This window comes from Salmo salar, chromosome 01 (assembly GCF_965601325.2).
Source record: "Salmo salar chromosome 01, fSalSal1, whole genome shotgun sequence".
In the NCBI taxonomy this organism is placed as follows: Eukaryota; Metazoa; Chordata; class Actinopteri; order Salmoniformes; family Salmonidae; genus Salmo; species Salmo salar.
In genome coordinates, this window is record NC_138291.1 from 34,173,745 (window position 1) to 34,200,654 (window position 26,910).

The following is a 26,910-nucleotide window of genomic DNA, read 5'->3' on the forward strand; positions in this document are numbered from 1 at the left end:
CGTGATGTATTGTTGTCTCTACCTTCTTGCCCTTTGTGCTGTTGTCTGTGCCCAATAATGTTTGTACCCTGTTTTGTGCTGCTCCCATGTTGTGCTGCTCCCATGTTGTGTTGCTACCATGCTGTGTTGTCATGTGTTGCTGCCATGCTATGTTGTCTTAGGTCTCTCTTTATGTAGTGTTGTCTCTCTTGTCGTGATGTGTGTTTTGTCCTATATTTTTCTTTTTAATCCCAGCCCCCGCAGGAGGCCTTTTGGTAGGCCGTCATTGTAAGTAAGAATTTGTTCTTAACTGACTTGCCTAGTTAAATAAAGGTTAAATAAAACAAAATAAATGGCAATTATGCAGATGATTAAAAAATAACTCTTAACCAATAAATAACACATTGTTTTTACCATAAATGCCTTGGCTTCACATGACAATTTAATTTTAAACTCTGGAATCAACAACTGACAATAAAAAGGCACATTTTATTAAAATCAATCAAATTGTAATTTTAATCTTTCTGAACAGTGTTGTGGGCATACAACACTAAACTGAGAAAAGATAGAGATAAATAAATCATATTAGATATAGGTAAAAAAAATAAAAAAAATAATCTAATACAAAAATGTATGAACCCACTATTGTAAATTGATCTGGATAAAAGTGTCTGCTAAAAGACTAAAATATAAATGTATCTGTTAAGGCCATTTCTTATTTGTGTGTACGTTGGTGTGTTTTTAGATGAGACGCTTGTGTGAAAGTCTTCTCACACACTTTACACTGGAATGGCCTCTCTCCTGTGTGGGTGACATAATGTCTCTGGAGTTTGGAGGGAGTCTTGAAATCCTTGAAACAAATTGCACACTGATATGGGTTTGACTGAGTAAACTCAATTAGATTTCTTGAGACACATTTATGGACCTGAAGATCTCTTTCCGTTTCAAAAGATGTGATGCATGTGTCACACTGAAATGGCGTGTGAATTGGTTCACTCCAGTAATGATCAAGCCTCTCATTTTGGATAACATTATGGCTGTCTGCATCTGCTACGACTCGATTGGTTTGAACATCCATGTGTCCCCCCATTTCCTGTTGCAATGAAGTCTGACCTGTAATCTTGTTGCTTTGGACATGAATATTTAGATGAGTAGCAAGCTCAGATGGGGACAAGAAGTGACTGTGACACTCAGTGCACCAATAGTCCTCACTTTGTCTACTCCCAGATTCCATACTATCATCTGGTACGTCTCGTTTTACCACAAAGCTTGGGTCTCTCGTCTGTGAAGAATGTTCTAAACCCTCATCAGTGACTGAGCAGTGATCAGAACAGTCTTTGTAGGACTGTGGCATGTCTCTCAGTGTCTTTCCTTGAGCAGAGGCAAGAGTTTCATGGTCCCTAAACCTGCTGTTTTCCTGGACATCACTGCATGTTTTATTCTCATGTGTTCGTTGTTCATGGCTTCTCAAGTGGCAAGGCTGTCTGAAAGTTTTAGTGCACAAACTGCATTTGAATGGTCTTATCCCAGTGTGTATGAGAAAGTGTCTGGATAGTTTGCTTGGAGTGTCAAAGCCCTTCTGGCATATTGTGCACAGGTGTGCTTTTCTTTTAACACAGATCACTTTGTTTATAGGCCTGGAGTTGTTGCGCTTGTGCAAATTGTTTTGTATGGATTGTTTAGAAGTGTTGACTATGTTGTCGTCCTGTTGTGCCTTTGCTTGATTATTACAAGTATCCTCAAAATTGTCCTGGAATGGTCTCCATTCATTCACACCATTCAAATGTAACAGCTCTGTTTTCATAGAACTCGCCACAGGAACTTGAACACAGACTTTAGAGTACTGATGTTGTTGCTGCCTTCTTACTTTCATTCTATTTCCTTGTCGAGAGGCAGGTCTGAAGGGTTTCCACTTGTTGTGAGTTCGCTCGTGGACTTTGAGGTGTGTGGCCTGTCTGAATGTTTTTCCACATGCCAGGCATCGGAAAGGTCTCAAGCCAGTGTGTACAAGGTTGTGTCTTTGTAGTTTAGAGGCACATGGGAAATATTTGAAACATAGCAAACACTGGTGTTGGCTATGGCTTGCATTCCCCACAGGGGTGGCATCAGCACCTTTTAAAGCCAATTCAGGACCTATACTCAGGAAAGGGTCATTGTGAACTTTTCCTGCTGAAGGTTTTGCTTGACTTTTCAATTCTAAGTGGCCACTTTTATTCAGTGTTGTTTCTGGTGGCATTTGGAGAGGGAGCCGAAGCTTGGATAGGGAGGATGTTGAACAATGAAACCACTGCACTTCACTATTGCATTCATTGTGTCCACATGTAAAAGCACTGCCTTGACCTGACTGACTCTCTGTAGGGGAGTTGAGGTGAAAGTTCCTATCAAAATTGAGCTTTTCAGGAAGCTTTTCCTGAAATTGGACACCCACTGGAGACCCTCTGTATTCAGTCATTCGACGTAATGGAGGTCTAGAACGCTGAGCATATGTTTGCTTGCCATTTCTGGGCCACAGATGAGTGCGGGAGTGGATCCTTAAATGTGTTGGCTGTCGAAACCTCTTCCCACATGTGTGGCACCCAAATGGTCTCTGACCAGTATGGGTCAACATATGCCTCTGCAGTTTGGATGGAGAAGGGAAACTTTTAAGGCATGCGAGACATTGACGGTTCAGTGGCTGATTCTTTGTTTTCTGGCTGATCTTCTTACATTGGCTGTTGGTTTGACCAGATACCGGTGTCTCCAGGTAAGATGTTGCAGTTGAGTCCTGAAGAGTGGAAACTGGAAAGTCTTTATCAACTTTGAAATTCAGCTTCCAGTGCTCTGGTTTAACAATAATATCAAGCTCAAAAACTTTTGAATCATTAGGCTCTGGAGAGGTCATCCCTTTGTCTGAATTCTGGTATGCATGTTCTGTCTTCGACACAGCATCCCTGTGATCATCCACCTGACTTGTGTTCTGAGATTCATCTAAGTTCTTATGGCTGAATTGGTGCCTCTTTAAATGGGTTGAAAGATGGAAGGCTCTGCCACAGACACGGCACTGAAAGGGTCTTACTTCTTTATGCATCATGTAATGCTGCCTGCGTCTAATTGAACTGCTGAATGTCTTCAAGCAAATGCTACACTGAAAGTGACTGGTACCACTGGTATTCGGCTCCACTTTGACAGGAAGAGGAGACTTTGTTTCCAACTTGTCCAGGTGCTGTGGAGCACTGACACTTATTTCACACTGTAGCTCCATCTCTTTATTTTTGTTTCTAGCATCTATTCGTTTTTGTTTGGTACACCCACTTTGGGAATTTGATATATTATGCGAGGCATATAGGTGGGTTTTCAGGTGTGACACCTGCCTGAATGTTTTCCCGCAGTCCTCACAGGAAAATGGCTTCTGGCCAGTGTGAGTAAGAAAATGACGCTTTAGTTTGGATGGAGAACAGAACGTTTTTGAACAGGTTGGACATTCATGGTTCACCCTCATTCTACCTCTGGAAGAGCTCTGCTGAGACCCTAGCATGGGGATAGTCTTAAACCCAGTATGTCTACGTTCATGTATTTGAGAGTGCATTTTCAAATGCACCCTTAGTCTGAAGGCCTTCCCACAAATGCTACACTCAAATGGTTTTGGATGACTGTGAACTGGTAAGTGCCTCTGAAGCTGGTGAGATGAACTAAAACACATCAGGCAGACTGTACATGTGTGGACACTGTCTGTATACCACGCACTGTTCTCCATTCCATCAGAGCCGATCATGTTATCTTGCAGTATTACATTTGTGAAGTCATTTCCACTTGGCAGAGTGCTTTGTTGGCTGATAAAGCAACCATTATCAGCAGGTGGGATTAGTTCAGGTTGCGGTTTGATCTCTGTGGCTGTAGTGTACATCTCTAGTAATGTCCTCTGCATGGTCCCATCTCTTTGAAAAGACACTGTAGGCAACAGTGGGGTATCGGTAGTCAAATAATGTCCTGATTTCTTAAGGGATGGATCAAGGTTTGTAGGTACTGATATGGGATGTGGCAAACTGTCTGTGGGTGGACTCCAATTGCGGTAATTCCCTGTGTGAGTCTCAGAGTGCTTCTTTAAATGTACAGATTGTCTAAAGGCTTTTCCACAAACCAAACAGATAAATGGCTTCTGGCCTGTGTGTATGAGATAGTGTCTCTGGAGTTTAGAGCCACTCGGAAAACCCTTCTGACAAACGGAGCACTGATGCATTGTTGTTGCCTTCTTCGTTCCTATGATGTTCCACAAATGCTTTATGATTCTCCTTCATTGAACAATCTAGGAAAAACATAAAAACAGTTTAGAATAGGCTATTCAATAATACAGAATTTATTGAATCAATCCCAAAACAACTGCATTCTTCAACCTAACAACAACAAACTTGTCCACCCCGAAAGGCAAACCCATTAATTATTCACAGCTTTCATCATGCTCTTGTAATAAAATGTCACCTGATCATTAAAACTCCTATTTAACATAAAATAGGCCTAACTTGAGATGTAGTAACATATTACGGAAAGCTTGATTCAAGCCAGAATGACACAATGAAGACGATAGTTAGCTAACCTTACCTAATGTTTCATTTAGCCCACCAGTTACACCATGATAAAACTCACCAAGCACGAGTCCGGCTGACTGTTCTCCAGAATAAGAAACATGTATGCTTTGCGATCCAGAAAACGACGATAAATTGAGGTTACGCGACAACAGCGTTCAAAATTAACTGTGTCCGTCTCTCAATAATGCTCGGACGGAAACAGCAAGACTTATTTTAGGTCCCCACACTACGGTCACTTCTGCCCGGACGTCTACTTTAGTGGCAGTATCTATGACGTTTATTTTATTTCACCTTTATTTAACTATCCGAGGTGATAGTAACAAACCAAAAACTTAGCAGAGATCCACTACCACACTTTGAACGAGTTATTTGTAATAGGATTGTGGTTGGTTTAGCACACCAATGGAGACACCAACTAATTACACAGGCTCATCTCTAGATTTATTTTTTACTGCAGATTAAGATTGTATCCACAATCCAAATCTGCCCCGGACTCATGGATTTGACCTAGACACGATCAGTCAGACACACCTGTCTACAATCAGTCAGAGATAAAAAATAGCCAAAATTGGGGAAAGGGTATTGGAAATCCAACTATAGAAGTATATGTTTACCCCAGCCTCTACTTCGATGTCCCACATATTGTAGTTTAATTCAAGATTAACCAATTAACCGAGTGGCTTTCTAGTTTTGAAGATGTCTGGAAGCTTACTGTTTACTGCCTGAGCTCAGTCACCCTTGGATTAGGTGCTTGACTAAATACTTAGAGATGCAAAAATACACAAATAAATAGACAAACTGTTCAAGGAACTCAAGTAGGCTTCCAGGAAGCTCAATTGAGCCAGTTATTTGGCTGCAGTTCATAAAATCAGCCACAAGAGGGATGCACACACCACTCAATAAACTGCTTCATCATCAAGCTGTATAAAAGAGTACATGTCAGTGATACAGGTCTCATGATGGTTGCTGGTATTCACAATTGTGAATCAAGAAACACAAATAAGAACTCTTTCAAAAAGATCCAAAACATGATAATCATATAAGTCACTGTGGATTTGTGGCCAGTGTCTTAAGCCCCAGAGATATCCTGACAAGGTCTCCCCCGCTGTAGACAACTGCCAGGGGGAAGGGAGCTGCGAAACCAGCCTGAGTAGCCTGAAGAAGCTAACACACAGTCAAAGTCCATGTGCCTGGTCACAATGACATGGGCCGCAGGCTGGTACACTGCACACAAAGGACAATGTTAGCCACAACAACTACTAGCTTGTGTGTGAGCTGGCTGCCGGTTTCTTAAATTGACGATGTAGATTTTTTTTAACACACAAAGAAAGAATACAAGGAAAAATAAAAATGTCACCCTGTCTTTATTCCTTTTCTGAAGGGGCAGAGGTGATAACATTGAGCAGTTTGTCTAGACAGACAACACAGTCTGTACAGTAGCCTTACTGTATGTGTTAGCCCATGTCCAGGGGTGTGACAACATGCTTGATGTCTCTGCTTGTGTCTGTCTGCATGTCTGGGAAATAATTGCTTTCTGTGGTGATCGACAAGTGGTTGTCTGTCTGTGTTTGGTACCAAATGTTATGGCTGGAGCATTGTTGACTCATTCTAAAATGCTGACATTATCCCCGTAGGCCTACCACATTCAGATTAGAGTGTGTAAAACAGGATGTAGGATTGTACCGACCACAAGATTCCTACCTCGGGGTGTCTACCCAGAGATCTGCTTGGTATTTCAATAAGGCAAAGGAATGCTTTGGACTCACAGTTCAACAAAGAAAAAGAGAAGAGTCTAAACTTCCAACATGTGTTCAGCATTTTAATAAGGAACTTATATACATTGTTAAATTGAGTGGTGCTGCTATTTCATGATTTTTCCTCTCGAGTTATATTCCATATTTGTGCCCTTGCGTTTCCTTTAGGTAGACTAAACCTACATGGTTAATCTTAACATGTGTTAGAGTGGTGCGTTATTTTGCTCAGCCTCATAGATAATTGCTTGTCTGTTTTTTGAACCTTCAATAAAATCTTCAGGCGCTGTTGGTTGCCTCTATTGTTCAATTTTTGATAAGAGCAATGAAAACAACAGATAGATGGTTGAGATCAATAGCGCACTCTGCTCCCTCCATCACCAGCACAATGGAGAGAATAGAGCCTGAGTAAAGATGCATTCCAATTGAGCTCGTCAATACGGTTCATAATCTTTGAGAAAAGAAATGTTCCAGGAGCAATAGTTAATGGTGTTGTTTTCTTCACACCCCGCACGCACAAACACACACACACACTCTTCCGCTCTCTTTGTGTGGACGCCAGACCTGCAGCTGTGTGTAGGCTAGGGGAACGACCCTCTCCTATAAACCAGACTGTGTTAGAATCAATGGGCAACATAAAGAGGCTTAATCTTTTCAGGTGCTTGGTTCTGATTGCCTATTGTAATAACACATCTCTAGCCGTGCCAAACACCAGGCAGACACAAACAACGCATAACACCCTAAAAACAAATCAATGTATAGCTTTTCTACAATCTAGGATTTTATTAGGGGTGTTAGCTTGCTAAGTGTGAATCTATTGATAACAGTAGAAGATCCAGGGATATTTAGTAGCTCTTAGCTCGTGGTCTGGGATACACTGACTGCAGCTCTCTGGTGCTGTGGCATGTGGGCTGTACTGTCCTGTCCATTAGATCTGTCTCATAAACGCTCTCTCTGTTTCAGAGTGACAGCTGCTGGAAGCCTTGTTTGAAGGATACAGTTGATTACTAGCCTAGTGTCTTAAGTAAGCCTCTATACTCATATGTTCGCAATTAGACATACATGTACAGAAACATACTACATCAGCACATTCACACACCACACATAAATAACAAATAGTAAGGCCATCAAGCAAAGGGTTGGTGTGTGTCCAAATGTAGTCTGTAATATAAGTGGTCTCTATGAACATTCAAGTCCCTCTTCTTCTCTGGGTGGATCATGGTCCCTCCTTTAGGATTGCTCTAGAGTTGTAGTTCCGTGCAGTGGATGGGGGAGTGTGGTTTCTCTTGTCCAGATATGTCTCACTCTCTACAGACTGAGCCAGCAGGACAGGTGGAGGACAGCAGAGTCAGGCAAGTCTAGGACTGGAGCAAAGGCCACAGATGGGCTGGCCTGGCCTAGAGTGGTCCTCAAACATTCCTCAAGTCCTGGGAGAGAGATAGAGGCAGTGAGAGAGGGGGGGTAAGGGAGGGAGAGAAAGGCGGGGGAGGAGGAGGAGGGAAAGAGAGAGATGTGAAGCGAGAAAAAAGTTGTTAATATCATCTGACTTCCCCATTGAAAAGCTGTAAATCTGCTTGTACCTCAGGATCTTAGGATCAGGCACGAGGCCCTAAGATGTCTGTCCCGGTGGGGCTGCCCCGAGACCGAGGCTGCACTTAACCCTTCAACCAGGGAACACAGGCCCATTCACAGAATATTGACATTCTCAAATCCCCGGCAGATTGTATAGCCCCCCATTTAACTCCCTGCAGTGCAGACATATGTTCAGCAAGGGCTGGACTGTAAGCTACTGAACCACACACCCTGCCCAAGACACACACACACACACACACACACACACACACACACACACACACACACACACACACACACACACACACTCCTTCCTACACCCAACTACATCCCAAACCCCTAACCTACCAATGGACAAATGAGCAGCAGCTTGTTGTGGGGGGATCTAGTGGAATAGATCCTGCACCCCCTGTCGTGTTGGGATGTAAGGAAGCTGTGTTGGGACGGTTGGCTCTCAGCTTGAGCGGAGCTGAGAGATTGTTCGAGAGGGTTAGTGTGTGTGTGTCTACAGACAGACAGGCAGTGGACATGTGAGAGTGTCTTTGACTGTCTCCTTGCTGACAGCCTGTCCATTTAGCAGTGGCCCACTGGGATGATGTGGCCGCCATGTCCTCTCCTGCTCCTCAACCCCTAATAGTCACAAGTGTTCCCCTGGCCTCGAATGGATGGCTTTCATGGGCTTGTTAGTTCCATAGGTCTAACAGTGTGTTGAGTGTGTCGTGGTGTGGTCACTGGGATGTGATATGTTGTTGGGATGTGGTAGCTAAGTGCATCTAGATATCAGTTGGTTGGAACCAATGGCTCAGATGGTTGTTGTATGGTCCTTGGGACATCAGAGTCATGGGTAGGGCTGTGGCGGTCACAAAATTCTGTCAGCCGGTGATTGTCAAGCAAATAACTGTCGGTCTCACGGTAATTGACCGTTAATTAACATAAACACATTTAGCATCTCCTGGCTTCCACCCATAGCCTACAAGCCACTGATGCAGACCTTTGGAACATATACATTTTAAAAAGTCTAATAAATCCATCTAATATAGCCTACACTATCACAATAAATCCATTATTTACTTTAGACAGGTCTAAGCATGATATGAAGAAAATGTCATCTATTTCAGAAGAACAGAATAGCATACTCTGAGTTGTCCTTATGTTAGGTCCTGATCTGGTTATGCCAAATGGCTGTGGGCTACACAAGTTCATTTAGCAGACAAGATTAGCTTAGAATTCCATGGCATTATTTTATAGTATGAAAAATACAATTCAATAAAGCTGAATAAAATAGAAAGAATATTTTCTCCAAATGATTTGAGGGAGTGCGCACATATGGCTGTTCTGTGTTGAACGCTTAACAAAGAAATAGGTATTCCTACATGCTCAATTTAGAGTTAATAATGTAACTTTAATTGTTCTACAAAAGTTGGGCTATATGTTTTGATGTTTAATACATTGTAAGGCTGCATGATGCGACTCTAATGATGATTTGAATACATTTTATTGAAAGGCATGAGCTCTGCTTTGTTTTTTGCGAAGGCTGTACAGTCGTGGCCAAAGGTTTTGAGAATGACACAAATATTAATTTTCACAAAGTTTGCTGCTTCAAATCAAATCAAATTTATTTATATAGCCCTTCTTACATCGGCAGATATCTCAAAGTGCTGTACAGTGTCTTTAGATATTTTTGTCAAATGTTACTATGGAATACTGAAGAATAATTACAAGCATTTCATAAGTGTCAAAGGCTTTTATTGACAATTACATGAAGTTGGTGCAAAGAGTCAATATTTGCAGTGTTGACCCTTCTTTTTCAAGACCTCTGCAATCCGCCCTGGCATGCTGTCAATTAACTTCTGGGCCACATCCTGACTGATGGCAGCCCATTCTTTCATAATCAATGCTTGGAGTTGGTCAGAATAAAATATCGATGTTTTGTTCCCCGAGCCACTTATCACTTTTGCCTTATGGCAAGGTGTTCCATCATGCTGGAAAGGGCATTGTTCGTCACCAAACTGTTCCTAGATGGTTGGGAGAAGTTGCTCTCGGAGGATGTGTTGGTACCATTCTTTATTCATGGCTGTGTTCTTAGGCAAAATTGTGAGTGAGACCCCTCCCTTGGCTGAGAAGCAACCCCACACATGAATGGTCTCAGGATGCTTTACTGTTGGCATGACACAGGACTGATGGAAGCGCTCACCTTGTCTTCCCCGGACAAGCTTTTTTCCGGATGCCCCAAACAAGTGGAAAGGGGATTCATCAGAGAAAATGACTTTACCCCAGTCCTCAGCAGTCCAATCCCTGTACCTTTTGCAGAATATCAGTCTGCCTGATGTTTTTCCTAGAGAGAAGTGGCTTCATTGCTGCCTTTCTTGACACCAGGCCATCCTCCAAAAGTCTTCGCCTCACTGTGCGTGCAGATGCACTCACACCTGCATGCTGCCATTCCTGAGCAAGCTCTGTACTGGTGGTGCCCCGATCCCGCAGCTAAATCAACTTTAGGAGACGGTCCTGGCGCTTGCTGGACTTTCTTGGGCGCCCTGAAGCCTTCTTCACAACAATTGAACCGCTCTCCTTGAAGTTCTTGATGATCCGATAATTGGTTGATTTAGGTGCAATCTTACTGGCAACAATATCCTTGCCTGTGAAGCCCTTTTTGTGCAAAGCAATGATGACAGCACGTGTTTCCTTGCAGGTAACCATGGTTGACAGAGGAAGAACAATGATTCCAAGCACCAACCTCCTTTTGAAGCTTCCAGTCTGTTATTCGAACTCAATCAGCATGACAGAGTGATCTCCAGCCTTGTCCTCGTCAACACTCACACCTGTGTTAACGAGAGAATCACTGACATGATGTCAGCTGGTCCTTTTGTGGCAGGGCTGAAATGCAGTGGAAATGTTTTTTGGGGGGACTCAGTTCATTTGCATGGCAAAGAGGGACTTTGCAATTCATCTGATCACTCTTCATAACATTCTGGAGTATATGCAAATTGCCATCATACAAACTGAGGCAGCAGACTTTGTGAAAATTAATATTTGTGTAATTCTCAAAACTTTTGGCCACAACTGTACACACTACATCAGTCCCTCATTCACAATTTCACAATCACTTGAAAATGCCTAGAATTTCACTGCGGCATCCCCTTTGTGTGGCCGTAATGCACCCTAAATAATCCAAGCCTTTTGCGGCCAGTGGCCATTGTGTGCTTCTCCCTGAGTGCTGCGTGCTCCATCATGTGATCGGGCCTTTCTCACAGGCTACAAGTGAAGACAGACACATCGGGGACACAACTGCGCGCATCCTTATCCAATTCCGAGGTGCAAATTGAAGATATTGGAAGGACTGTCCACATTTACTTTGTTAGCCAACAATATGAGCAGGCCCAACGAACAGCAAAAGCACTATCCTATGTCAATCTACTATCCCCATAGTACAAAAGTCAACCTATTCTATTCTGTGTGAAAAATAAATATTCAAACATAGTCTGGGACAGTTGGGGGATTCGATAGATCCCAAATGAATACAACCACTAGCATCAAAAACTTTTTTACACAATGTGGCTGACGCAACAGATTAGAACGTAAAATGTTGATAAAATATTAGGCTATTTCTTCACATTATAAGCGCATGGTAGTAGGCTATAAGCGCAAATGTTCCATTAGAGGAAAATACCATTATCAAAAGTGATCGCAAATGCAATTATCCATGTGATGCTTTTATTATAAAAGGAACAATTATGGTGAAAATGAACTTGCCCAAACTTGAAACTCACGCGCTGCTTATGTATGCCAGTTAGGATCTACACCCCTTGTAAAGGGGATTAATGTGCTTCATTTTAAGAAGTTATTTGGTCACTTTAGTTGTGATACAAACCTTATCAAAACATATAGGCCTATGGGCTAGGCTACATGAGGTGTGCGACTATGATTCAAACAAGTCGCAAAAAAAAGGCATCATTTCTTAAGCTGGGCATCATTCACAAGTGATAATATAGTAATTCACAAGTGATAGGCTAATATTGTCACCCATCAGACTATTCTTGATTTAATCTTGTCTTTACATGTACTAAATAATATATGTGTGACATTTGTTTTGATTTAGAATAGATCCTTATCATGCACCTGAATCAAAACGGGGCAGCTGGAAAAAATACATGTCATCTATGCACTTAAATAGCGAATGGAGGACGCTTTTCCTTTGGTTTATTTTCATGCCAGCCAGGTAGTAAAGCGAAGCAATGTGCTTAATATTAGGAAAGTTGAGAAATAAATATAGTAGGCCAAGCCTATAGAAAGCTGATCCTACTATTTTTAGTAGAGGCCATCACTCTGTTTTCTCGTGCAATTGAATAGCATATTGAATTGTTGCGCAACATGATCTCATGGGCTCTCATTAAGTGTTTGATTAGAATTTCAATTACATTTGCATTGATGTCAGAGTAATTAGAGGGACAATAGAGTGCTGAGTACCAGGCAGATAGTAAGTTTGGTAGGCTACTAATGACCAGCAGCAGCATCAGAGCTTGGAGAAGCCTAATTACAGTGACTAAATGGTCATGTGGAATTTAACTGCCTTCATGACTTGTGACCGCCGGTGTGGCGGTAATACGGTCACAGCAACAGCCCTAGTCGTGGGTTTGATTCCCGCGTGAGCCACATATGTTGAGTTTAGAACGTGCCATTTTGTCACTTAGGATAAAAATAACTGCTAAATGACTATATCAAAGCTTCAAAAACCTGTGTCACCAACTGTCAGTCTGCGGTTACATTCACACTGAATTTACATTTAATTCAGTGAAGTTACAATCTATAGAGACTCATCTTGTCACGACTTCTACCGAAGTCGATGCCTCTCCTTGTTCGGGCGGTGTTCGGCGGCCGACGTCACCGGCCTTCTAGCCATCGCCGATCCATTTTTCATTTTCCATTTGTTTTGTCTCGTTTTTCCCTCATTATGTGTTGTGTATTTAACCCTCTGTTTCCCCCATGTCTTTGTGTGGTATTGTTTATCTGTGTTGATGTATGCGCACGTTAGTCTGGTTGCGCTGGGTTACGTATATACCCGTTTTGTATTTTGTGTTCATTGTGCCGTGTGCTTTTGGTTTCGCCTGAATAAAAGGCTCCGTGTGCTACCAAATACCTGCTCTCCTTTTGGTTCGCCTGAATAAAAGGCTCCGTGTGCTACCAAATACCTGCTCTCCTTTTGGTTCGCCTGAATAAAATTCTCCGTGTGCTACCAAATACCTGCTCTCCTGCGCCTGACTCCCTTGCAGCCACTTATGCATACTTGACACATCTATAGTGAACAATAGCCAGTTTCAATAGCAAGCCTCAGTGTAAGAGCAGAGAAGTTCTGTCACCATGATGAACTTGTGGAGGGTTTATCAGGACAGAAAGGTTACCAGCACTGTTCAGTGCCATTTAATAAGCCTCATTGTCTTTCATTAGAGCACAACGCAGCACGCCAAACACACACACAAAGAACCCGTACGGGCTAATTAGCTAATATGTGTGACGGCTTAAAATGCCCCCACTGAACACACAGCCTTTTTCCTATTTTATGAAAAGGCTAAATATGGTTGTTATCTGTGCGTGAGGCTTCACCCTGGGATGTAGGACCCTCTGGAGATCAAGTGGAGACAACAGAGAGAGGCAGGGAGATCACAGAGAGTAATGGTAACATTAGGGGAGAAGAGACAAAGCCTTCATCACACCTCTGAAACAAGCTCTTTTTAGTCTTTGAGCATTGAGGCAGACAGGGCCTTTGTGTGCCTGGGACCAAGGCGAGGGGTGAAGGTGAAAATGGAGTGACCATCCGTCCGTGTGTGTGTACACTACGTGTGTAGTATGTGTGCTGCTGAAAGAACCCTCCCCACACTCGACACACACACCCGTCCCCCACCCAGAGAAGTGGGGACCCTGGTTGCGAGGTGCAGGGGACAGAGGCCATTAAGCAGGATCCTAAAAGCAATCACATTAGCAATGGGATGGAACTAAACCATCTACCCAAGGGAACCAGCCATTATTCTGCTTCACATCCAACACAGGGGGTAAAAAACCCGGCCTGCATGCGCCTGTTAAATCTCCACATTTTGAAATGCATCATTTGCCCATCATTAGTACCAACAATATTTAGCATTAGCATTACCTTTTTGTTTTTCATTTTAATCAATCAATACGTAAATATATACATGACTGGGGATCAGGGAGATTAGAGTACTGTTGTGGTCGGGCACAGCGAGAGAGAGAGAGAACAGGATAGAAAGAGGGGAATTTTGTGTGAAATTGCCAATGCCTGCTGGGCTTATGGGGCTTTTAAGCAGGGGAGAGAGCCCAGAGCTGCGTCCATGGTTTTTAGTTGTGCTACACTGCCTTCCAAACTGGTTCAAATTAACCGCTAAATGAGAACATAATTAGCAGGCATTGGCTCATGAAAATTGTTCATTTAGGCCGAGGTGAGTGAACAATGTGGCCGAGAGGCCAAGCACAGCGGGTGCAGCCAGGCTCCGCTCTATGGGGAAGGAAGATATCCCGCTAAATCGAGGCGCTCTAGTCTACAGTGCTTACAGCAGTGCCATCCAGTCCAGTGGCCATTTTCGGTGTGTCATTTATATATATATCACACACACACACACACACACACACACACACAAGTTTGGGGTCACTTAGAAATGTCATTTTTTCCCCCACGAAAATATACATTAAATGAGTTGCAAAATGAATAAGAAATATAGTCAAGACGTTGACAAGGTTATAAATAATGATTTTTAATTGAAATAATAACTGTGTCCTTCAAACTTTGCTTCATCAAAGAATCCTCCATTTGCAGCAATTACAGCCTTGCAAACCTTTGGCATTCTAGTTGTCAATTTGTTGAGGTAATCTGAAGAGATTTCACCCCATGCTTCCTGAAGCACCTCCCACAAATTGGATTGGCTTGATTGGCACTTCTTACGTACATACGGTCAAGCTGCTCCCACAACAGCTCAATAGACATTTTACTTTTTTTTTTTTTTACATTTAGGGTTGAGATCCAGTGACTGTGCTGGCCACTCCATCATAGACAGAATACCAGCTGACTGCTTCTTCCCTAAATAGTTCTTGCATAGTTTGGAGCTGTACATTGGGTCATCGTCATGTTGTAGGAAATTGGCTCCAATTAAGCGCCGTCCACAGGGTATGGCATGGCGTTGCAAAATGGAGTGATAGCCTTCCTTCTTCAAGATCCATTTTACCCTGTACAAATATCCCACTTTACCACCACCAAAGCCCCACCAGACCATCACATTGCCTCCACCATGCTTGACAGATGGTGTCAGGCACTCCTCCAGCATCTTTTCATTTTTTTCTGCTTCTCATGAATGTTCTTCTTTGTGATCCGAACACCTCAAACTTAGATTCGTCTGTCCATAACACTTTTTCCTCTGTCCAGTGTCTGTGTTCTTTTGCCCATCTTAATCTTTTCTTTTTAATGGCCAGTCTGAGATATGGCTTTTTCTTTGCAACTGTGCCTAGAAGGCCAGCATACCGGAGTCACCTCTTCACTGTTGACGTTGAGACTGGTGTTTTGCGGGTACTATTTAAGGAAGCTGCCAGTTGAGGACTTGTGAGGCGTCTGTTTCTCAAACTAGACACTCTAATGTACCTGTCCTCTTGCTAGGTTGTGCACCGGGGCAACAGTTTAGAGCTGTGCTAACATAATTGCACAAGGGTTTTCTAATAACGTGCTTTGAAAGGCTGGTCATGGCTCACATCAACACCATTATCCCAGAAACCCTAGACCCACTCCAATTTGCATACCGCCCCAACAGATCCACAGATGATGCAATCTCTATTGCACACTGCCATTTCCCACCTGGACAAAAGGAACACCTATGTGAAAATGCTATTCATTAACTACAGTTCATCGTTCAACACCATAGTGCCCTCAAAGCTCATCAATAAGCTAAGGACACTGAGACTAAACACCTCCCTCTGCAACTGGATCCTGGACTTCCTGACGGGCCGCCCCCAGGTGGTAAGGGTAGGTAACAACACATCCGCCACGCTGATCCTCAACACAGGGGCCCCTCAGGGGTGCATGCTCAGTCCCCTCTGTACTCCCTGTTCACTGATGACTGCACGGCCAGGCACGACTCCAACACCATCATTAAGTTTGCCGAAGACACAACAGTGGTAGGCCTGATCACCGCCAACGACGAGACAGCCTATAGAGAGGAGGTCAGAGACCTGGCCGTGTTGTGCCAGGACAACAACCTCTCCCTCAACGTGATCAAGACAAAGGAGATGATTGTGGACTACAGGAAAAAGAGGACCGAGCACGCCCTCATTCTCATTGACGGGGCTGTAGTGGAGCAGGTTGAGAGCTTCAAGTTCCTTGGTGTCCACAACACCAACAAACTAACACGGTCCTAGCACACCAAGACAGTCGTGAAGAGGGCACAACAAAACCTATTCCCCCTCAGGAGACTGAAAAGATTTGGCATGGGTCCTCAGATCCTCAAAAGGTTCTACAGTTGCACCATTGAGAGCATCCTGACTGGTTGCATCACTGCCTGGTATGGCAACTGCTCAGCCTCCGACCGCAAGGCATTATAGAGGGTACATCACTGGGGCCACGCTTCCTGCCATCCAGGACCTCTATACCAGGCGGTGTCAGAGGAAGGCCTTAAAAATTGTCAAAGACTCCAGCCACCTTAGTCATAGACTGTTCTCTCTGCTACCGCACCGCAAGTTGTACTGGTGCGCCAAGTCTAGGTCCAAGAGGCTCCTAAACAGCTTCAACCCCCAAGCCATCTAATCAAATGGCTACCCAGACTACTTGCATTGCACCCCCTTTACACCGCTGCTACTCTCTGTTGTTATCATCTATGCATAGTCACTTTAATAACTCTACCTACATGTACATACTACCTAAAATAACCGGTGCCCCTGCACATTGATTCTGTACCGGTACCACCCTGTATATAATCTCCCTATTGTTATTTTACTGCTGCTCTTTAATTACTTGTTAATTTTATTTCTTATTCTTATCCGTATTTTTTTTAACTGCATTGTTGGTTAGGGGCTTGTAAGTAAGCATTTCACTGTAAGGTCTGTTGTATTCGGCGCATGTGACTAATACAATTTAATTTGATTTAATGATCAATTAACCATTTAAAATTATAAACTTGGATTAGCTAACACAACGTGCTATTAGAACGCAGGAGTGATTGTTGCTGATAATGGGCCTCTGTACGCCTATGTAGATATTCCATAAAAAAATAGCTGTGCTTATCTTTCAAAAACAAGGAAATTTCTAATTGACCCCAAACTTATATATATATATATATAATATATATATATATATATATATATATATATAAATAAAGGTACCACTTTCATCTGTACAAACAATAGTACGCAAGTATAAACACCATGGGACCACGCAGCCGTCATACCGCTCAGGAAGAAGATGCGTTCTGTCTCCTAGAGATGAACGTACTTCGGTGCAAAAAGTGCAAATCAATCCCAGAACAACAGCAAAGGATCTTGTGAAGATGCTAGAGGAAACAGGTACAAAAGTATCTATATCCACAGTAAAACGAGTCCTATATCGACATAACCTGAAAGGTCACCCAGCAAGGAAGAAGCCACTGCTCCAAAACCGCCATAAAAAAGCCAGACTACGGTTTGCAACTGCACATGGGGACAAAGATCGTACTTTTTGGAGAAATGTCCTCTGGTCTGATGAAACAAAAATAGAACTGTTTGGCCATAATGACCATCATTATGTTTGGAGGAAAAAGGGGGAGGCTTGCAAGCCAAAGAACACCATCCCAACCGTGAAGCACAGGGGTGGCAACATCATGTTGTGGGGGTGCTTTGCTGCAGGAGGGACTGGTGCACTTCACAAAATAGATGGCATCATGAGGGAGGAAAATTATGTGGATATATTGAAGCAACATCTCAAGACATCAGTCAGGAAGTTAAAGCTTGGTCACAAATGGGTCTGCCAAATGGACAATGACCCCAAGCATACTTCCAAAGTTGTGGCAAAATGGCTTAAGGACAACAAAGTCAAGGTATTGGAGTGGCCATCACAAAGCTCTGACCTCAATCCTATAGAAATTTTGTTAGCAAAACTGAAAAAGCGTGTGCGTATTATTCTGACATTTCACATTCTTAAAATAAAGTGGTGATTATGGCTTATATATATATATATATATATATAATAAATATATATAATAAAGTGGTGATTACTTTATTATATATATATTTATTATATATATATATATATATATATATATATATATATATGCCATAATCACCACTTTATTTTATATATATTTTTTTATATATTATATATATATATATATATATATATATATATATATATATATATATATATATATGAGATTCTTCAAAGTTGCCACCCTTTGCCTTGATGACAGCTTTGCACACTCTTGGTATTCTCTCAATTAGTTACCTGGAATGCATTTCAATTAACAGATGCACATTGTTAAAAGTTAATTTGTGGAATTTCTTTCCTTCTTAATGCGTTTGAGCCAATCAGTTGTGTTGTGACAAGGTAGGGGTGGTATACGGAAGAAAGCCCTATTTGGTAAAAGACCAAGTCCATATTACGGCAAGAACAGCTCAAATAAGCAAAGAGAATTGACAGTCCATCATTACTTTAAGACATGGAGTTCAGTCAACAGAGAACATTTAAAGAATTTGAAAGTTTCTTCAAGTGCAGTCGCAAAAACCATCAAGCGCTATGATGAAACTGGCTCTCATGAGGACCGCCACAGGAAAGGAGGACCCCAGAGTTACCTCTGCTGCAGATGATAAGTCCATTGGAGTTAACTGCACCTCAGATTGCAGCCCAAATAAATGCTTCACAGAGTTCAAGTAACATACACATCTCAACATCAGCTGTTCAAAGGAGACTGCGCGAATCAGACCTTCATGGTCGAATTGCTCCAAAGAAACCACGCCTAAAGGACACCAATAAGAAGAAGAGACTTGCTTGGGCCATGAAACACAAGCAATGGACATTAGACCAGTGGAAATCTGTCCTTTGGTCTGATGAGTCCAACTTTGAGATTTTTGGTTCCAACCGCCGTGTCTTTGTGAGAGTAGGTGAAAGGATGATGATCTCCGCATGTGTGATTCCCACCGTGAAGCATGGAGGAGGAGGTGTGATGGTGTTTTGCTGGTGACACTGTCAGTGATTTATTTAGAATTCAAGGCACACTTAACCAGTGTGGCTACCACAGCATTCTGCAGCATTATGCCATCCCATCTGGTTTAAGCTTAGTGGGACTAGCATTTGTTTTTCAACAGGACAATGACCCAACACACCTCCAGGCTGTGTAAGAGCTATTTGACCAAGGAGAGTGATGGAGTGCTGCATTAGATGACCTGGCCTCCACAATCACCGACCTCAACCCAATTGAGATGGTTTGGGATGAGTTGGACCGCAGAGTGAAGGAAAAGCAGCCAACAAGTTCTCAGCATATGTGGGAACTCCTTCAAGACTGTTGAAAAAGCATTCCAGGTGAAGCTGGTTGAGTGAATGCCAAGATTGTGCAAAGATGTCATCAAGGCAAAAGGTGGCTACTTTATTCCATGTGTTATTTAATAGTTTTGATGTCTTCACTATTATTCTACAATGTCAAAAATAGTAAAAATAAAGCAAAACCCTTGAATAAGCAGGTGTGTCCAAACGTTTGACTGTTACTGTATATATATATTTGGTACCACCAAGACTCTTCCTAGAGCTGGCCGTCAGGCCAAACTGAGCCATCGGGTGAGAAGAGCCTTGGTCAGAGGGGTAACTAAGAACCCGATGGTCACTCTGACAGAGCTCCAAAGTTCCTCTGTGGAGATGGGAGAACCTTCCAGAAGGACAACCATCTCTGCAGCACTCCACCAATCAGGCTTTTATGGTAGAGTGGCCAGACGTAAGCCACTCCTCAGTAAAAGGCACATGACAGCCTGCTTGGAATTTGCCAAAAGGCAACTAAAGACTCTCAGACCATGAGAAACAAGATTCTCTGGTCTGATGAAACCAAGATTGAACTCTTTAGCGTGAATGTCAAGCGTCACGTCTGGAGGAAACCTGGGACCATCCCTACGGTGAAGCATGGTGGTGGCAGCATCATGCTGTGGGGATGTTTTTCAGTGGCAGGGACTGGGAGACTAGTCAAGATCGAGGGAAAGATGAACGGGGCAAAGTACACAGAGATCCTTGATGAAAACCTGCTCCAGAAAGCTCAGGATGTCAGACTGGGGCGAAGGTTCACCTTCCAACAGGACAACAACGCACACATCCAAGACAATGCAGGACTGGCTTCGGGACAAGTCTCTGAATGTTTTTGAGTGGCCCAACCAGAGCCCGGACTTGAACCCGATCGAACAGCTCTGGAGAGACCTGAAAATAGCTGTGCTGCAAAGCTCTCCATCCAACCTGACATAGCTTGAGAGGATCTGCAGAGAAGAATGGGAAAAACTGCCCAAATACAGGGGTGCCAAGCTTGTAGCATCATACCCAAGAAGACTCGAGGCTGTAATCACTGCCAAAGGTGCTTCAACAAAGTACTGAGTGAAGGGTCTGAATACTTTTTTTACATATATATATACACATTTGCAAACATTTCTAAAAAACAGTTTTTGCTTCGTCATTATGGGTTATTGTGTGTAGATTGAGGAGGGTAAAAAAAAGGATAAAATTAATTTTAGAATAAGGCTGTAACGTAATATAATGTGGAAAAGTCAAGGGGTCTGAATACTTTCCGAATGCACTGTAAATATAGATTTTTTTATGAAACAATTGATGCCTTTCTTTCAACATTTCAGTGGATCTGTAACAGCATTTTTACTCATTATTTATAGAAAACAACCAACATACTAATAAGACTTTTGAAATGTCTATTTAAGAATATTGTTAAATAGTAGACAAATCACTTCATTAGAAGTGCAAATCATCTGACACAACTAGGCCATATGTGGGGTTGTTGAGTCTCTGTAACGTAAGTAACATCTTCAGACAACATGTAAAAGGTTTCATCCGGAGCATATGTCTGTCTATCAGCCGTGAAGCGCAACGATAGTGACTCGGGGTGGGTCACATTTTTCAGCGGCGTTGCACTGCGCTACAACAGTGGCAGTTTGTGGCTGTGACGGCTAGCGCCAGAGGTGCTACTTTTCCTTCTTTGACTTTTGGGAAGCATTAGGCGCGGAGCTGGGCTGTGAACCATGAAGGCTGCCTGGCCACAGGCCCTCTCCCAGGCCATGGCTGGGGCTGTGCGTGCTGAGGAAAGGTAACAGATTCCAGTTCAATGATGAGTCAATAACTGGCTTAAGGGAAAGTGTCTGAGCACATAGCATAGAAATATGAAATGAGGGGTAAGCTGTGGACTTTTTCAAATTAAATCTGTCTGAAAAGTCAAATAAATACACTTATTTTTCTGTTCTAACTGCTCTGGTGAAACAGTACAAACCAATAAAATACCAAAAGGACGTTGTGTTATTTTACATATTTGAGATCCAACAACGTCATTAAAATTCAGCAATTTTTAAACACAACATTGTATTATATGCCCATATTCACATCAAACACGATTGCAGTACTAAAATGTCAGAGCATCCTTTAATTTCAGCCCTACTTTGTGTGAACGGAGTAGTTTCAAACTCTCCTGAGATGTTCAGAACAAGAACTGATGACCTTTCATGAATTGTCATCATATAATTATGTGACAAAACAAACACCCATGTTTATGTCCAGACATATTGTTGTCGACTATGTTCATTCCTATTCATCACTTTATAATTTCATACTCCCCAATAAAACATGTCAAGGCCGAGAAATGACTGTAAAAGTGTCGGGTCTGGCGTGGATTCAACTGTGTCTGGTTGATGAATGTGTTGGTTGGAACTTTTCTAAAGACAAAACGAGTCTCGCAGGGGAAAATAAATACCATTCCATATTTGTCTTGATGAGGAACCAGAATCCTGAGAGAGTACGATGGTGGCATAACAGTATAATGATGACAGAGGATGCTGCCAGCCCCAGTGCTGTTCTTTACAACAGAGAGCAAATGACTCCCAATAATTAAACACAAAGGAAGATGAGCTTCTCTCCAGAGACTAGTTTCTACTAGACCGTTGTTCTCACAACTTTACGTATGGAAATATCTTTACCAATGTCACCCCAAACATTCTTTAGGGCAGTAATATTCAAAGTCGGGGTCTGCAGTGGGGTTGCCAATCAGTCAAAAGTTTCGGCACACCTACTCATTCAAGGGTTTTTCTTTATTTGTACTATTTCTACATTGTAGAATAATAGTTAAGACATCAAAACTATTAAATAAATCAAATCAAATTTATTTTTATATAGCCCTTCGTACATCAGCTGATATTCTCAAAGTGCTGTACAGAAACCCAGCCTAAAACCCCAAACAGCAAGCAAAGCATGTGAAAGAAGCACGGTGGCTAGGAAAAACTCCCTAGGAAAAACTCCCTAGAAAGGCCAAAAACCTAGGAAGAAACCTAGAGAGGAACCAGGCTATGAGGGGTGGCCAGTCCTCTTCTGGCTGTGCAGGGTGGATATTATAACAGAACATGGTCAAAATGTTAAAATGTTAAAATGTTCATAAATGACCAGCATGGTCAAATAATAATAATCATAGTAGTTGTCGAGGGTGCAACAAGCACGTCCGGTGAACAGGTCAGGGTTCCATAACACATGTGGAATCATGTAGTGACCAAAAAAGTGTTAAACAAATCAAAATATATTTCAGATTCTTCAAAGTAGCCACCCTTTGCCTTGATGACAGCTTTGCACAGTCTTGGTATTCTCTCAACTAGTTACCTGGAATGCATTTCAATTAACAGATGCACATTGTTAAAAGTTAATTTGTGGAATTTCTGTCCTTCTTAATGTGTTTGAGCCAATCAGTTGTGTTGTGACAAGGTAGGGGTGGTATACAGAAGATAGCCCTATTTGGCAAAAGACCAAGTCCATATTACGGCAAGAACAGCTCAAATAAGCAAAGAGAATTGACAGTCCATCATTACTTTAAGATATGAAGGTCAGTCAATACGGAATTTTAAAGAATTTGAAAGTTTCTTCAAGTGCAGTCGCAAAAACCATCAAGCGCTATGATGAAACTGGTTCTCATGAGGACCGCCACAGGAAAGGAGGACCCAGAGTTACCTCTGCTGCAGAGGATAAGTTCATTAGAGTTACCAGCCTCAGATTGCAGCCCAAATAAATGCTTCACAGAGTTCAAGTAACAGACAGATCTCAACATCAACTGTTCAAAGGAGACTGCATGAATCAGGCCTTCATGGTCAAATTGCTCCAAAGAAACCACTGCTAAAGACCGAGGCTCTGCATCAAAGACCGAGGCTCTGCATCTGTCCTCGTGCTCCTAGACCTTAGTGCTGCTTTTGATACCATCGATCACCACCTTCTGTTGGAGAGATTGGAAACCCAAATTGGTCAACACGGACAAGTTCTGGCCAACTTTAGATCTTATCTGTCGGAAAGATATCAGTTTGTCTCGGTGGATGGTTTGTCCTCTGACAAATCAACTGTAAATTTCGGTGGTCCTCAAGGCTCTGTTTTAGGACCACTATTGTTTTCACTATATATTTTACCTCTTGGTGATGTCATTCGGAAACATAATGTTAACTTTCACTGCTATGCGGATAACACACAGCTGTCATTTCGACGAAACATGGAGAAGCCCCAAAATTACCCTCCCTGGAAGCCTGTGATTCAGACATAAGGAAGTGGATGGCGGCAAATTTTCTACTTTTAAACTCGGACAAAACAGAAATGCTTGTTCTAGGTCCCAAGAAACAAAGAGATCTTCTGTTAAATCTGACAATTCATCTTGATGGTTGTACAGTCGTCTCAAATAAAACTGTGAAGGACCTCGGTGTTACTCTGGACCTTGATCTCTCTTTTGACGAATATATCAACACTGTTTCAAGGACAACTTTTTTCTATCTATGTAACATTGCAAAAATCAGAAACTTTCTGTCCAAAAATTATGCAGAAAAATTAATCCATGCTTTTGTCACTTCTAGGTTAGACTACTGCAATGCTCTACTTTCTGGTTTCTGGCTACCAGGATAAAGCACTAAATAAACTTCAGTTAATGCTAAACACGGCTGCTAGAATCTTGACTAGAAACCAAAAAAATTGATCATATTACTCCAGTGCTAGCCTCTCTACACTGGCTTCCTGTTAAGGCAAGGGCTGATTTCAAGGTTTTACTGCTAACCTACAAAGCATTACATGGGCTTGCCCCTACATATCTTTCCGATTTGGTCCTGCCGTACATACCTACACGTACGCTACGGTCACAAGACGCAGGCCTCCTTACTGTCTCTAGAATTTCCTCTCTCTCTCTCTCTTTCTCTCTCTCTCTCTGAGGACCTGAGCCCTAGGACCTCAGGACTACCTGGCCTGATGACTCCTTGCTGTCCCCAGTCCACCTGGCCGTGCTGCTGCTCCAGTTTCAACTGTTCTGCCTGCGGCTATGGAACCCTGACCTGTTAACCGGACGTGCTACCTGTCCCAGACCTGCTGTTTTCAACTCTCTAGAGACAGCAGGAGCGGTAGAGATACTCTGAATGATCGGCTATGAAAAGCCAACTGACATTTACTCCTGAGGTGCTGACCTGTTGCACCCTCGACAACCACTGTGATTATTATTATTTGACCCTGCTGGGCATGTATGAACATTTGAACATCTTGGCCATGTTCTGTTATAATCTCCACCCGGCACAGCCAGAAGAGAACTGGCCACCCCTCATAGCCTGGTTCCTCTCTAGGTTTCTTCCTAGGTTCTGGCCTTTCTAGGGAGTTTTTCCTAGCCACCGTGCTTCTACACCTGCATTGCTGTTTGGGGTTTTAGGCTGGGTTTCTGTACAGCACTTTGTGACATCAGCTGATGTAAGAAGGGCTTTATAAATACATTTGATTGATTGATTGATTGATTGATTGATTGATTGATTGATTGACTAAAGGACACCAGTAATAAGAAGATACTTGCTTGGGCCATGAAACACAAGCAATGGACATTAGACTGATGGAAATCTGTCCTTTGGTCTGATGAGTCCAAATTTGAGATTTCTGGTTCCAACCACCATATCTTTGTGAGATGCAGAGTGGGTGAACGGATGATCTCCGCATGTGTGATTCCCACTGTGAAGCAAGGAGGAGGTGGTGTGATGGTGCTTTTCTGGTGACAGTCTGTGATTTATTTAGAATTCAAGGCACACTTAACCAGTATGGCTACCACAGCATTCTGCAGCATTATGCCATCCCATCTGGTTTACGCTTAGTGGGACTAGCATTTGTTTTTCAACAGGACAATGACCAAACGCACCTCCAGGCTGTGTAAGCGCTACTTGACGCATCATATGACCTGGCCGCCACAATCACCCCGACCTCAACCCAATTGAGATTATTTGGGATCAGTTGGACCGCAGAGTGAAGGAAAAACAGCCAACAAGTGCTCAGCATATGTGGGAACTCCTTCAAAAATGTTGGAAAAGCATTCCAGGTGAGGCTGGTTGAGAGAATGCCAAGATTGTGCAAAGCTGTCATCAAGCCAAAAGGTGGCTACTTTGAAGAATCTCAAATCTCCAATATATTTTGATCTGTTTAACACATTTTTAGTTACTACATGATTCAATGTGTTATTTCATAGTTTTGATGTCTTCACTATTATTCTACAATGTAGAAAATAGTAAAAATAAAGAAAACCCCTTGAATGAGTAGGTGTGTCAACTTTTCACTGGAATTGTATATATTTTTTTTATTCGTAACAAAAACTGTAGAGTACAGATTATTGCATGGGACAAAGGTTTTTGAGAAAGATAATATGTATTTTTTTATTGTATTGAGTATATGTATTTGTTTCTTTTAGATGAAAATGCAATGAATTTTATGTTATTTGTTGATGTGGGGTCACAAGAAATTCTTGGTGGAAAAATGGGGTCTCCAGAAATTTCAGGGGGAAAAAAGGCTTCCCCACTATTTTTGGGGGAATACCACTGTTTTAGGCGGACAGTTACCCAATCTCGGTTGCTTAATTTAAGATCTTAGTAACATAAAGATCATATTTATACCAAATAAATGTAATTGTATTTAACTCAAATTATTTTGAATTTGAAAATGTTTAAACATCTATTGCTATGTGTATGAGGAGCGAGCAGTGTAGTGTGTGGTTTACCTACCTTTTACAAGCTGTCCAGCCAGAGCATTGTTACACCTGTAGAACACCCTGGCACACAGTGGAGAGATCCCGCCACCACCAATCTTCTGCATGGCACTCTGAAGGGTAGCAACCAGTGCCTCCAGTATCTCCCCTTCCACCCCTGAGACAGCTGGCGCAGAGCTGGGCACCATCAGTGCCAAGGACAGAGTGGCACACTGGCTATCGCTGGACAGCACGGCATGACATTCTATGATTCCACACGCCACCTCAGTAGTCACGTGACAGGAAGTCCTGTGTCTGGGGTTGTCGTGGGCAGCGATGACGTGCAGTTCCACAGCCGCTCCCCTGGGTAAGGCAGGGACCACGGTAACCACCAAGGGTCCACTCTGAATATCTTGCTCCCCGAATGATTCCTCCTGCAATATAGAAATGTGCCCTTTATATTTGAGACAATTATTGCACATTTTATCACAAAGATAATTATTTGTATATCCAATACCTGAGAGAAAGTATATGCAGGGTGTCAGAGGAACATGAGGAAGATTTGAGATGGATTATATTCAGGGTATGGAAAATAATCATTTGTCAAACAAACATATATGGATGCCGACACAGTTATCCATCAACAACAGCACATATAAGTCCATCTGATAACATGACAGCTTCTTTCAAAGAAGCCCTTTTCACCGTTTCAAAGGAGATCATGATTCATGCTGTGGCCATTTCACACTATTTCACCAATCACCCTTCCACATTTAGCAGAAAACTGCCTTGATGGCTTCAAATGATTACATTTGCAGAGTTCAAATCTGTTCTCCCCTCCAGACG

The 26,910-nt window shown here is 42.4% G+C and overlaps 1 protein-coding gene and 1 non-coding gene across 3 annotated transcripts in view; both read right to left on the minus strand.

The window, feature by feature from the left end:
- Positions 1 to 399: 399 nt before the first annotated feature.
- LOC106601540 (uncharacterized) lies at positions 400 to 4,749 on the minus strand. The gene is made up of 2 exons (XR_014391948.1): positions 4,600 to 4,749; positions 400 to 4,261 (listed from the first exon to the last, which is right to left on the minus strand). It is a non-coding gene; the product is annotated as an uncharacterized LOC106601540 (transcript).
- A 1,590-nt stretch (positions 4,750 to 6,339) lies between these two features.
- dph6 (diphthamine biosynthesis 6) overlaps positions 6,340 to 26,910 on the minus strand; it is an 86,933-nt gene continuing 66,362 nt past the window's right edge. For both annotated transcript variants that reach the window (XM_014193806.3, XM_014193795.3), the window contains exons 14-15: positions 26,102 to 26,498; positions 6,340 to 7,719 (exon numbers count right to left, since the gene is read on the minus strand). In XM_014193806.3, the coding sequence (XP_014049281.1) occupies positions 7,601 to 7,719; positions 26,102 to 26,498 (516 nt within the window). In that variant the 3' untranslated portion in view covers positions 6,340 to 7,600. The remainder of the gene's footprint in view (positions 7,720 to 26,101; positions 26,499 to 26,910) is intronic.